Source organism: Equus caballus, chromosome 31 (assembly GCF_041296265.1).
Source record: "Equus caballus isolate H_3958 breed thoroughbred chromosome 31, TB-T2T, whole genome shotgun sequence".
Taxonomy (NCBI): Eukaryota; Metazoa; Chordata; class Mammalia; order Perissodactyla; family Equidae; genus Equus; species Equus caballus.
In genome coordinates, this window is record NC_091714.1 from 11,145,626 (window position 1) to 11,158,737 (window position 13,112).

A 13,112-nucleotide genomic window follows, 5' to 3' on the forward strand; every position below is an offset into this window, starting at 1 on the left:
CCTGTAGGGCAGTGGTGAGTTCCTGACTCACGGGGAGGGCCTGAGAACGAGCTCCAGCAGGTGCAATGCTGCTGGCCAGAAGCTGCTCTGGGGTCCTTACGCCCGGTCTACCCCCGACACTTGGTTGGTAACGCCAGCGGCATAGGAGCCCAGAAAAAGACACAGGGAGGACTTTACAGTCAGACACCCTTGACATGGGCCTCCATCCCGAGAGCTTTTAAAGCACCCTAGGAGATTCTGACACTCAGCAAAGCTTGAGAACCAGTGGCCTAAAATATGCCACTTAGTTACTTCACCTTTCAGTTTACTTTCTGGAATTTTGTTGTTATTTTTCAGGGAGCACTGAGGGAATGCGGCTGGTTGATTTTACTGATTTCAACTGTTAGTTTTATTTGAATCCTTTAAGTTTTAACATAAATATCATACTTTATGTTTCTGTAGTGAAAGCAAACAAACCAAACTTACTTAAAATATACTCGAGTAATTCTAGTGCTACTTAAAACATATACTTAAGATTTACATCGCAAAAACAAAAATATAGGGGCCGGCCTGGTGGCATAGTGGTTAAGTTCCTGTGCTCCACTTTGGCGGCCCAGGGTTCCTGGGTTTGGATTCTGGGCGTGGACCTACACACTGCTCATCAAGCCATGCTGTAGCAGCATCCCACATACAAAGTAGAGGAAGACTGGCACAGATGTGAGCTCAGGGACAATCTTCCTCAAGCAAAAAGGGAAAGATTTGTAACAGATGTGAGCTCAGTGGGAGTCTTCATCACCAAAAAAATAAATAATAAATAAAATAAAAATATAGAAAAGTTTAACAGATATTTTAGGTTGAAAGCCTATATACGTAAAATATGTAGAATTCATATGTAAGTAACAAAACAGTATAAGCTACTAGCAGAGAACAGGCACTGTATATAATCCTACAATATCTAGAACAATGTAAATGTTCAAATAAAAAAACCAAATACATCAATATAAACTTCCTAATATAAACGTAGCTTTCCAAACTAAAACAGAAACCATCTCACATTTTCTCATTAATCTTTCAAGCATAAAACCTGCTCTTTTCTCGTTTTTAGGAAAAAGGCTAAAGATTTAAACATTTATATTTAACTTGAAATGTGATCTCTTCTAATACACCTCTACTAAGAACGTCACACTGAATGCTTCACAATATGTTTAAATCCAACTACAATATAAAAAGCAAATAAAATCAGCTAAGCATTCCAGAAATTTAAATTTTAAGGAGCAAATAAAAATTACCATATCTACAAATCTTTTCAAAATGTATTTTCTTGGTACAAAACTCCATCTACAGGGAACTCTGGCATCACAGACAGCAGCATCTGCTATCTGCTTGGAAGCAGAAACACGAGGTGTGAATGTATTTTGTCGGTAAACCTTAAATACCTTCATGTTCGCTGATGAAGAACAACTGAGGAAATCAAGACAAAATGTGGCCAACAAAAGGCAATTATTTATACAAATCTGCAATCCGCTGAAAGGACTCCAAACGTTTCAGGTGTACGAGCAGAGCAGCTTGGCTCCAAGTCCAGTACAGAACATGTATATACAAAAATGCTGCAAATAACACAGCGAAAGAATTGCACAGCATTCACTATCTTACTACCAAAATGTTTACCTGCATTCTACTGATGTATTGTCTGTTTCTATGTGTATATATGCACGTAATATACATGGTCAATATATTATTTAATATACCTACACAAATACATTTCATTACACCAGGATATCGCCATCACACAAATGTTCTATTTTATATATGTGTGTGTGCGAGCGAGCGTGTGTGCATGCACACAGTTACAGGTGGGCGTCATGAGTGAATATACACTATAAAAACATTAAGAATCTGGATGTGAAGTGGACACTGGGCATCCATTCCCCTCCATTATGCTAAGCCAGGCCTCCCTTCCTCATCCCCTCACACTTTATCACGCTCCTTCAAAACAGGAAGGCTAAGCTCTCTTAAGATGGAAGCAAAGTTAAGCCCTGACTATTGGATTCACATTTAGGATTCAGAGACTGAGTCTAAACAAACATCTCATGTCAAAAAACTCTGGAATTTTTAAGTTTTTAACCAGTCCTCCTCTCCCCATTCATCATTACTTTTCAGAGACATTGTTCAAACTATATCAAAACAATTTCAATCATATCTTGAAAAGCAAATATTTTTTTTCCAGAATAGACTGACCATATAAAGTAACGCAGGTGGGAATCCTTGAACTTGCTTGGCTGCCTTAATAACCCCAAAGAAAACATTTATTTTAGCCAAACAATTGTAATGTTTGTCTCCTTTTAGAAACATCTGCTGCCAAAATAAACATTTGCATTGGAAGAAGTGTTTTGGCTGCTAAGATGGTACTAAATAAAATGCTTATGTTCTGAAATAAATATTTTACTCAAAAAACACACAGCGAAATCGACATATCCGAAGGGTGTAAAAGATAAACTAAAGACACAAATTAAAATCCCTATTAATTTTTAAAGTCTTCTACAAATGAACCTCGGTTTTTATTTCAGTTTTCATTTAGATTGAAAGTGATAAGTTCAGATAAGTCCTCTTAAAAAAATAACTAATTTCTATTTAATTTTTCCACACTATCTTTCAAAACAATTATATCTATGCTCTTGTTGCTGTAAAGGTCTTTGCAATACAGATGTGTTTGTGAAACTAAAAAGTCGTGTTTTCCCATTATAAGAGCATGCAAAAACTTAAATCTCTCATTTTCCCCTCTTTCCCTTTCCCTGGTTTTATAATGCCAACAGCCATCAGATTACACAAATGTCTGCAACAAGATAAGCATAGTTAAAATATCAACCCAATATAATGCTTAATAACAGGAAAAATCTCAGACTACATAATTGAAATCTGCTTGACACAAATAATGTATCTTCGCTTCTGTAGCCTATTTCCCCTGAGTGTTATTCCTTTTATATGAAAATCTTTTTTAAAGCAAGTGAGCACAGGTCTATGTATACATCTGTGATCATAAAGGACAAAAAAATAAAACATTTGCTCACTCATGTCCCTGATCCAGCAAAGGATACCCTGGTGTCTAAGTTTAAAAAAACTGAAAGAGTCAAATTCTAGTAACCTTAAAGATTATACATCCTCTGTGCAGCTCCGTGTTAGATGAAATCAAGCAGTGTACTTCTGTTAACCATCCCCAGGTTTGAATTCCAGGAGCCTGGAGGCAGACCATTCTCCACAGAAGCATAGAAAATTCATTTCCCCTCTCAGTTCAATAAAAACCGAAGTAGACTAGTTTTTAGGGCACCGTGCAAAACTAATCTGTTTAGCCATGTATTTGCCTGATGACGCGGGAGAATCAGCAAGCGAAAGACCACAAATCTAGTTCCAGTTAATACCAAAATGATGTACCATTATCACGTCATGCTTCAAAGACGTCATGAGTATATTTCAAGAATAAAATTATCACCATACAATTCAAGAATCACCAAGTTAATACTAACATCAAACACTCAGTGGCCAGTTCCTCCGGACTCTCAGAGACAAAAAGGACGCGGTGATACCATCCGTGTTACATTGCATACGAGCACTGCAGTTCCTTCTAACAGGATACTCATTTAAAATTCCTATCACAGTCGTGGAACGCCAGCCAGGAATCACACTGTGACCCCCGAGCCAAAGACAACTTACCTCTCAGCTGGTAAGAGGGCAACTCAATTTACAAACCTGAATTCCTGCATTTTAATCCTTTGCAGAAATATATGAGCAATATTAAATGAACTGGATTCAGCTCATTAGAGGTTCACAAACCAAACACAGAAAGTTTTGGAGGCCGTCCAAAGCAAAGTCACGCCTAGGTGGTGATGTCCACTCAATAAAAACTCAATGTCATCATTATCTTTCAACTTTTTCCCTGAAGAACATTAGCAGCCACGGCTACAACAATGCTCGGCCAATTACACTAATACTAGGAGAAGATGGACAGGCCCAACAGCCAATCACTGTGCCAGGAACTTGTTTGTAGACAAATTTATAATTATCCAAAATTTGCAAACAAAGCAACTGACTGAAAATTCCTCACCAAAGAACACAGACTAAAGCTAACAAAAGATACGTGCTCTAATAACCTTTACTCAAAACCTTCACTATGTTTTTTCCATTTCAAAGCTATTAATTAGCCTACACCTAACTGATCCCATGAACTTGGTATTATAAAAGCTGTGTCTCCTTTAAAATGCTCCACACATTCGAAAATGAATTTGCAGCTATTTTTAGCCTTTACATTTCAAAGCCAGATATTATATTTCAAGGCTGTATTACAACGAAATGAAAGGGTGAAAAAGCAATACAGATTATTTAGAATCCTCGATTATGATGAATTCAACATGAATGTTGGACATTCTACAGCCAGGGCATTCATTTTCTTACCAGATACACTATTTCCCTTTCATTATCAGAAAGATCTGTGCTTGATTAGAACTAGGCATTTCTTTTGGTTAGCAGTAAAATACCTAATCTAAAATCTTAATTAAAAATTTGCTGAAATACTTGGTGGGTAATCTTCATCAATTTGTCCCTTCAAATCAATCCAAGAGTTAGTGGATTTCAAAAATATATAAGAGCCACTGGGATTAAATGACACCAAGAAGCTAAGAAAAATGAGGTTACTCTATCTACGTGTGTGTGTCCTCTACGTTTAGCCTTACACGTGCGGGGAAGAAAAGAATGAAAAACATATTCCTAGGAAATCATCCCCCACACACCCTCTCCATTGTCAGCCGCTTTGGGATCACAAACTAAGCCCATGTAGAAAGCCTCTCATAAGACTTTAACTTATTCAGAGAAAAAGAGGAAAGAGCCTCCAGGAACTCGCCATGAACAGCGCCTTTTGAAATGACTTTCAAATTTCACATCAGGAGAATATGGTGGAAAGGAAGGTGCAGACACAAGGACTGGTGAGCATGTACGTTTCTCCACGAGTCCTGCTATTTCTTACCTTCCTGCCTCTACTCTCCCTGTGGCCAGGGCGTCAGAGAACTATCGGCCCCCAAATGAAATCAGCCAGAGGGCAGAGTTAGGACTCCAGCAGCCAGCTGTCTCGGTCTTCTTCCCCTCAACTAAAGGCAAATTAGCTTTAAAACCAAAAGAAGGAAGAGAGAGAGAGAAATCACAACTCTCACCTTACTTCTCAGTCATTTACAAATTATCTCCCTCTCACCAGTAGCAGCCTCAACCAGAGATTTTCACTCTAGGCAGCAAAATATTGCTGGAAGAAAGGAGTAATGTTGAAGAGAATTAAGAATGCAATTAAGTAGGCAACTGACTGTGAGAATTCTGAGCGGCCGATCTTTAATAAAGGAGAAGCGAGAACCGCCGGCAATAACGAGGGCCGTTGAAGGAACCAGTAGCTAGGATTCAAAGGCTGGGCTACTTCTGTCTTTCCCTACAACCACCTTAAAATAAAAATAGCGCCAGAGGAGGAACAAAGATAAAGAGGAAAGACCAGGGGTCAAGGAGCACACGTGTAGTGATGCACGGAAACTAGACTTTTGGTGTTGAACATGATGCAGTCTACACAGAAGTCAAAATACAATGATGTGCACCTGAAATTTAAGTTATAAACCAACGCAACCTCAATCAAGTAAATTTTACAAAAAGAGGAAAGACAATATTCGGTCTCTAAAAGAAAAGGCTCAGATGCAACTCATTTGTGAACTTTTCGGACACAGCTATGTGTGTGTAAAGTATGATGTCTGATTCTCCACATCCACTTTAAAGAGAACAAAGTTCTATTCAATTTTTTTTTTTGCCACAGATGATTTTTGGTCACCTATAGGAAAAACTTCCTGAGCGGAAGTACCGTGAAACCCTGGAATGGGTTACTGGCAACGCTGTGGAACGACCGGGCTGCAGGCTGTAACACACATGGAGCCAAGCGGACGCCCCCCGGTGGGGAAGGCACGATGTGGGAATTTATAAATAAGCCTTTCTGGTGTTCCTAGTAACTAAATACCCTAATAAGTCTGAATCTAATTTAGTCTTTCCCAGATTTCATGCCTCCTCAGGCCCACGTAACAAGGATATACTCTCCAGTATCCACGAGACTGTAGGTTTACTACTGTTAAATTAAAAGTAGAAGTCATTTAAGGTAACTCTATCTGATTCTACAGAAAAACACTGGGTCGTTTTTAAGAGCAGGAAAAATCTTATTTGTTTCAAGTAAGAACACAAAACTCATCAAAATCTAAGAAAACAGATACATATCAAATCCTCTTAGAGGAAATACAGAAAACTTTTTCAAAAGGTACAGAAGAAATAATATTGTAAGAAATGAAAGCAAAGTAACTCTTTGGGAGACTAAAATAATCTTTTTTAAAGTTGATGCCATCTTCATGGGAAAGACCTTTAAATAACTTAAAACTTCACCTGAAGAAGTCTACTCACAGCTCAAACTCTGACACAGTCCGACATCAGAAATATAAGAAAGCCAAGTTCACTTTGAGGCTTAGATCTATATAATTTGCTGCAAAATGATGACATGGTCCATCTTTCAAATTCAACTGGTAACAATGGCCTTCTACCAAACAGGTATTTTGTCCACTTTGTTCTAAGAATATCACTTTTCCTTCTTTAAAAGAAAGAAAAGAAAATGGTACCTGTGATTCCTTGACGAAACTACGAAAATTAAAAGCAGAAAATCAGCAAAATGCCCCCTAATTCTCTCAATACCAATCTTAGGTAGACAGTAAAAGACAAACACAAAACTATCATCAATTTGGAGGAAGTAGGAGTCAAAACTAGCACAAACCTGCTGCTGTGGGTACTGCATTCCTCCCATGGCCCCTGGGTTCCGACCCTGGATGCTGAGTGGGTACCGCTGGGGCCCTGGGGGGCCGTAGGAACCTCCCGGGTAAGGGCTGCTCTGCTGCGGCTGAGAATGCGGGTTACTGCCCAGCCCATACAGCTGAGGTCTCTTCATCACCATGGGATCCATCGGGCTGCCCTGGGAAGAAATAAACCAAGAGGGAAGTTTAGTAAATCATTATTATTACAAATGCAGAAATTTTGTTATGCTACCATCTACGCTAAAAACACAACTATCCTTACTTTTGAAAATAGTAAAAACACTCAATGCATACAAACATCGAATCATTATGTTGTACACCTGAAACTAATATAATGTTATATGTCCATTATATCTCGATTTAAAAAAAAAAACAAAAACAATGACCTCGCCGATATAAACCCAGAAGAACATTTAAAAAAAAAATCTTAGATGTATACAAGACATTTTATTTTTTTATTTTTAGGAAGATTTTAAGAATTAAGAGGGATCCGGAGTAAATAATATACGGAAAGATTCTGCATCCAAAGCAGAGAAAGCATTTGCATCTGAAACTTTTTTATGCATACAGGAAATCAGCATGATAGTTAACCTCACCCAGCTCCTTTGAGCTTACCAGTAATAAAGACGAAGTATACGGAGGGGTTAGCAACCCTTTCTGACTTCAAAGTACTCTGTGAACATCTACTTTATTTTAGACCTGAGTCTGCAAGTCCTGATCAAACGTTAGTGCATCTGAGAGCTCATCAGAAAGTGAAACGATAGATTTCAGATAATGCAGAATGTCTAGGGTAAAAATTTTCAACGATCACTAGTGCGCATGAATAAGCACCCAGACTATGAGTCACAAGCCACCCTCCCCATGTAAGTAAGCATCTCACCAAACACAACCAGTTCAAAGCTAGACTTTGAGTCTTATTTTTGGCTTGGTGAGTCAGCCCAGGGGCCTCAGGGCCAAGGCCATCGGGAGAGGCAGCCGGGGGGCCTCCAGCAGGCTCTCACGCCCTGGGTGCTTCAAAGGAGCGGTGCGGCAGTGGGGAAGTCCCTCCCCGCGGTGCTACAAAGGCCCGCAGCATTCATCCACAGATCCGTCCGTCCATCCGTCCTTCCTGCCTTCCTTCCTAAACCAGAGACTGATCCCTACTGTGCGCCAGACTCTATTCACGCTGAGGTGAGCACATGGGACTCTCAGGAAGGCTTAAGGATTAGCAGGATAAATGGGAAGAAGCCAGGTTCAGGGTGGGGAGGGCGGAGAGGAGAAGCAACAGCATAAAGCTTGAGGGAGTTGAGTGGCCTGGTGCATGAGGAAACATAAGCAGTTCAGATTCAGGGGAAGGAGAATTTGCAGAGAAGTGGAAGCAGGCAGAAGCCAGTACATGGGAGGGCCTTATATGTCGTTTTAAAGGCTTTAGATTTTTCCTGGGGATGAACCTCTGGGTGCTTTGAACAGAGAGAACTAAAGTCAGATCTGCCTTGGGAAGGACCGGCCTCAGGCAGCTGACTGCAGCCAGGGTGGGCTGGCGCGGCAGGCAGGGGAGCTGAGGTCCTGAACTCGTAGCAGCGGTGGCCCAGATTCAAGTAACAGGACAGAAATGCAGCCCAACTTGGAGACTTGAAAGAGTGAGGGAAGTCAAGAGTCAAGGGTGTCTTAACAGACAATGGGACACCAGCTGAGGCAGAGAGTGCAGCCGGGGAAGCAGATCCACCCTCCTCCCAGGGCCGGGCAGTCGGGGGTAACCCCCAGTAATCTACATGTTAAATTGGAGGTCCCTATAGGAAATCCACGGGAAACTATCCAGAAGGAAGAGACACAATGAGCTTGCCGCCTGCGGAGTGAGGTCTGACCCAGAATAATAAATAGGGACGTCAGCACAGATAGGATACTATATGCTCCTGGAGGGCAGCGATCTTTCTGTTTTACTCACTATTATGTCTCCAGGACATAAGTCAAATAATGCACCTGGCACTAAGAAATGTTCAATAAATACTGGAGGAATTAATCAATAGGAACCACGTAAAAACTCAAGAAGTTTATCCAGGAAGAACATAGGAACAGAGCACAACGGGGAGAGGACAAAACTCTAGAAAATATCACCACTGAAGGGAAAGCAGGGGCAAAAGAGCTCACAAAGAAGCCAAAACAAGGGTCAGAAACTGTAGTTAGAGATTCTAGAGAGGACAGTGTTACGGAAGAGAAGGGAATCGTGTAGCAACAAAAACAGGCATGCCAAGTGCAGCCCAGGTGTGCAACAGGCGAGGCCTCAAAGCTGCTGCTAGCCTTGAGGACCAGGAGGTAAGAGCTGAGTTTGGCAAGGGCAGTCACAGGGCAGAGGTGAGACACAAACCGGAAGACAAGAGACTGAGGCATCAATGGGCGGGTGGGGGGCGCCAGGAGTGTATGCCCAAAACCCAAGTTGGGGAAGCTACCAGAACTGCCCGGCCTCCCCTCCCACTACACTTGACCCCAAGGCTGCAGGTGGTCTTTGCCCTTCTTCCTTCCGAGGGTTACCCTGGTGGTCATTTTAATGACTTGACGAATCTATTCACCACACATTCACTAAGTACCTACTACATGCACGGTGCCAGGCACTAGAGGCAGAAAAATGAAGCAGCGGCAGTGGCTGTCCTGGAGAAATGAACAACTCACTGAAGGGGACAGGCTTCACGAAGATTACAGAGCAAGGCAGTAGACACCCCAACCGGACACACAAGGCTCTGTGAGGAGGGAGCCCCACGTCGGGTCTGGGATGGGTTTCAACACGGCCTTCCTATAGGAGCTCAGTCCTGAGGGTTCACAGCCATCTGCCAGGAACCGATCTCACCTGAAGGAAAATATGTGTAGGCCAAACAGTTCTGCTCAGAATTCACAATTTCGTGGAATTTTAACGGGGCTACCTTCACCTGTCAAGGAAAAGTCTGTCCTTACAATACAGAAATTGCTCCAACAACACACCGACGTTACACAACCAGTGCGGACTTCACAATTCCACATACAAACATGTAGGTCGCTATGTTGTAATAAAGCTGAAATCGAGGACTAAGAATTGTGTTTTCACAGTATGATTTAAATGAGAATTTATGCCTAAGCAAAGCAAAATGTAATTATTTTCCACACGTTCTTTCAAGAGATAAAATAAAACTTTCTACGGAAGTGTGAAAATCAGGCTGAGCTGGTGATTTCAGAATCCGCAGAGTGAGTGACTGGCCCACAGAGAGGCTGAGTAAATCAGATTTCAGGGTAAATTTCCAATACGGGGCCCTGAGGCAGCCCTATCTTCACATTCAATCTGGATTAGCCAGGGCATAGCAAAGGTCTACTTATTTCACTTTAAATAGTGCACGACCAAAACCAGCTTAATTAAAGCAGAAATTTAAAATGGGAAAATGATTGGAATGTCTATACTCTAATGCTATAGATAACAGTGCAGCAAATTCATCTTATCGGTGACTAAAATTGTTTTGTATTATCTGTCTCATCACTGCCATAGACTCTGACAGCCCTACTTAAAATTCAGTTAATTTGCACCCATGTCAAAAATGTTAGCTTAACCCTGAGATTTCTGGAAATCGAAAGCATGAAATACACAGATTATCTGTCCCTCTCAAAATGCATCAAATACCTTTCGGTGAGACTTCAGATATGAAAACAGATACTTACACAGTGCAAATTACTTAATTTTAACCTTCTCACATTATGGCCTCTTATTACATACTCATCCACAATCCAAATTCATCCTGCTGTGTGCTCTATTTTTAACATTAACTATGCACAAGGGCAGAGTGCCAACCCCTGCTTTTTACTACGATCTCCTTAAAGAGGCCAAAGACCAAATCTAAGGCTTTTCCAAAAAACATAATGTCCAAGTCACTTCTCATATTCACATCTAACCCCAAACAATTTTATATTTTTATCATCTATCCTTCTATTGATAGATTCCAGAGCATCCCCATTTTCATTTCTCACATAACATTTATGCTGTATCAGAGACAGCATCCACATTAAGAATATTCCTCAAATACTTCTCTGAACACGTTTCTCCTTTCTGGACATCGTTCTCCACCTGCTGCAGTCTGGGCTTCAATTCCATCCAGTAAGACAAGCGCTGGGGGGCCACAACGTGGACTGCCACATTCAAAGAGCTCCTAGCATAACTAGCCTCGGTTTAGTTCCTCGGCTTCTAACGCAATTGGATTACTGGATACGGCTTCTTTGTAACTCCTCCTTATTCAAAATGAGCTTCTGGATATGCATGTGCATGTGAGTTGTACATCACACACACACACACACACACACACTTTCTCCCTCTCTCGGATCTCCTTCTCGGAAGCTGCCACTGCTGCCTGCTTACATCTCTAAAAGCCTCAGGTGTCCCATCCCTAGGACTACTAAAATAAGGAGTACAATGTATATTTTTTAAATATAAATTTGAACGTAGATTCCAGGCACATTAGGTGGCACAGTTAAGGCCGTACTGGAGGTTAAAGAGGTTTTCAGAGGCTGGCCTGGGACTCCAATTGCCCTTTTAATTATCCAAGTCAAAGAACAACTCAGTTTTAGTTTTACGCTTCTGGTACGCTTTAAATAGACTTGATGTTTATACTTAGACGTTCCTTGATTACCCTCTTTGAGAATATGCCTACTCATGTATTTATAATAAAGATATCTATGTAATTGTGTTTACTCCTAAATATCAAGTTAAGGAGATAGTTTATTAGTAGTTTCTTTATGAATATAGCATTTCACAATTTTTTCAGCCCAATTCCTTAAACTACAAATTGAAGAAAGACATTGGAAAAACCCACAGAAAGAGGAACTATCACATCTTCTTGACCTATAATCATATCAATAAATCTGGATTAGAGAAGAGCTCAGAGAAGGAAAGAAACTCTTCCCTTTTGAATGATTATTTGGGAAAATGTTCTGTTTAACCAGTAACTAAAGAAAACTTTTGAAGTAATATTCCATTACCTGTAAAATGGCAAAAATAATGCAACCCAGTGTGAATAAATGAGCATTTGACCTAGGAGGTATAGAGTGGTGGTGAAACTCCTTCTGAAGGATAATATGACAACAGCTTTACACGAAAGCTTTAAAAATTATACCTTGTTCCAACTCGAACACTCTCTCTTGAACAGGGTAGGGGGGCTATAGATCCAAATGGGTCTGAAGCTACAGATTCTAATACTGAAGGGAGAGCGCAGGGTCCAGGGGGCAGCATGGGCTCTGGATTCAGAGTGGGTCCACACCCTTATCCAGAAACACCCTGTTCAGAAAAATGAAACAACCCAGCTCTTCAATAACTACAGAATATGCGAACGAGCTAGAACACATCATCACAGTGGAACAGACAGGGACACGGAAAAGCACATACAAAACAACGTCAAACATTTAAGAGTGCCGTGCATGAATTACAGCTATGTGAAAGCCAGGCTGATAACGATCAGAGCCGGCCACAGTGACCTGTACGGAGCAGCTGTCAGCATGAAGCAATCTTATGTTTGCCTTTCTGTGATGATGTCTAAATATAACTCTAAATGCCTCTGTTTTTTCCCAGGCAGGCTGCAAACATTACTATGGCTTTCTGTGGGGTGGGGGTGGTTGGGACACAGCTGTCCCGCATTCGTCCTCCTCCATCCCCTCACCCACACTCCCATTTACAGCACAGACAAGCAGGGAAGAGCTGCCAGTCTTCATTCTGAGGACGCTCCTGCTCCCTCTCTGCCTGTCTAAAACCAAGCTCACTGAGTCCAGGTTCAAGGACCTCGGAGCTTCCCCGCCCTCCCCTCCCCCCCCCACCCCCCCCCCCCCCCGCCCCCAGGAACAGTGACTGTCTACAGATCCGCGCAGAATCTCTCGTATGTGGGCGGTAACAGACTTCTAAACTCCCTGTGTTGTTCTTTAACTCATGGACTATTTTTTGATTTTTCATGTCTTATTTCTCACCTCCTAAGTAGACTAAAATGGCAATGCCCATGCTTTGGGCTTTTCTATGTCTCACGTGGCATACAGCACAAATGACATCGATGATCGTGGTGACTCGGTAACTCCTTGGGAAGGACGACTGATCACACATACAGTAAAACATTCTCAAAAATAAAAAGTAAAAATCACTACCCAGTTTCTGCTTGGTTCCGTACATACATGCAGAAGACACATGTAGTGTTAATGACAATCTATAACGCAACGTTCGTAGTCAGGTTCTTCTCCTAACGGCGTTAAAGTAGGAGCAGGACACTAAAGATCATCCTTCATTTCATCAAGTGCGCGTAT

The 13,112-nt window shown here is 41.3% G+C and overlaps 1 protein-coding gene across 26 annotated transcripts in view; it reads right to left on the minus strand.

Moving 5' to 3' along the window:
* Positions 1-13,112, minus strand: part of ARID1B (AT-rich interaction domain 1B) — a 413,107-nt gene that overhangs the window by 357,535 nt on the left and 42,460 nt on the right. For all 26 annotated transcript variants that reach the window (XM_070256330.1, XM_023633152.2, XM_023633155.2 and 23 more), the window contains exon 2: positions 6,806-7,000. In XM_070256330.1, the coding sequence (XP_070112431.1) occupies positions 6,806-7,000 (195 nt within the window). The remainder of the gene's footprint in view (positions 1-6,805; positions 7,001-13,112) is intronic.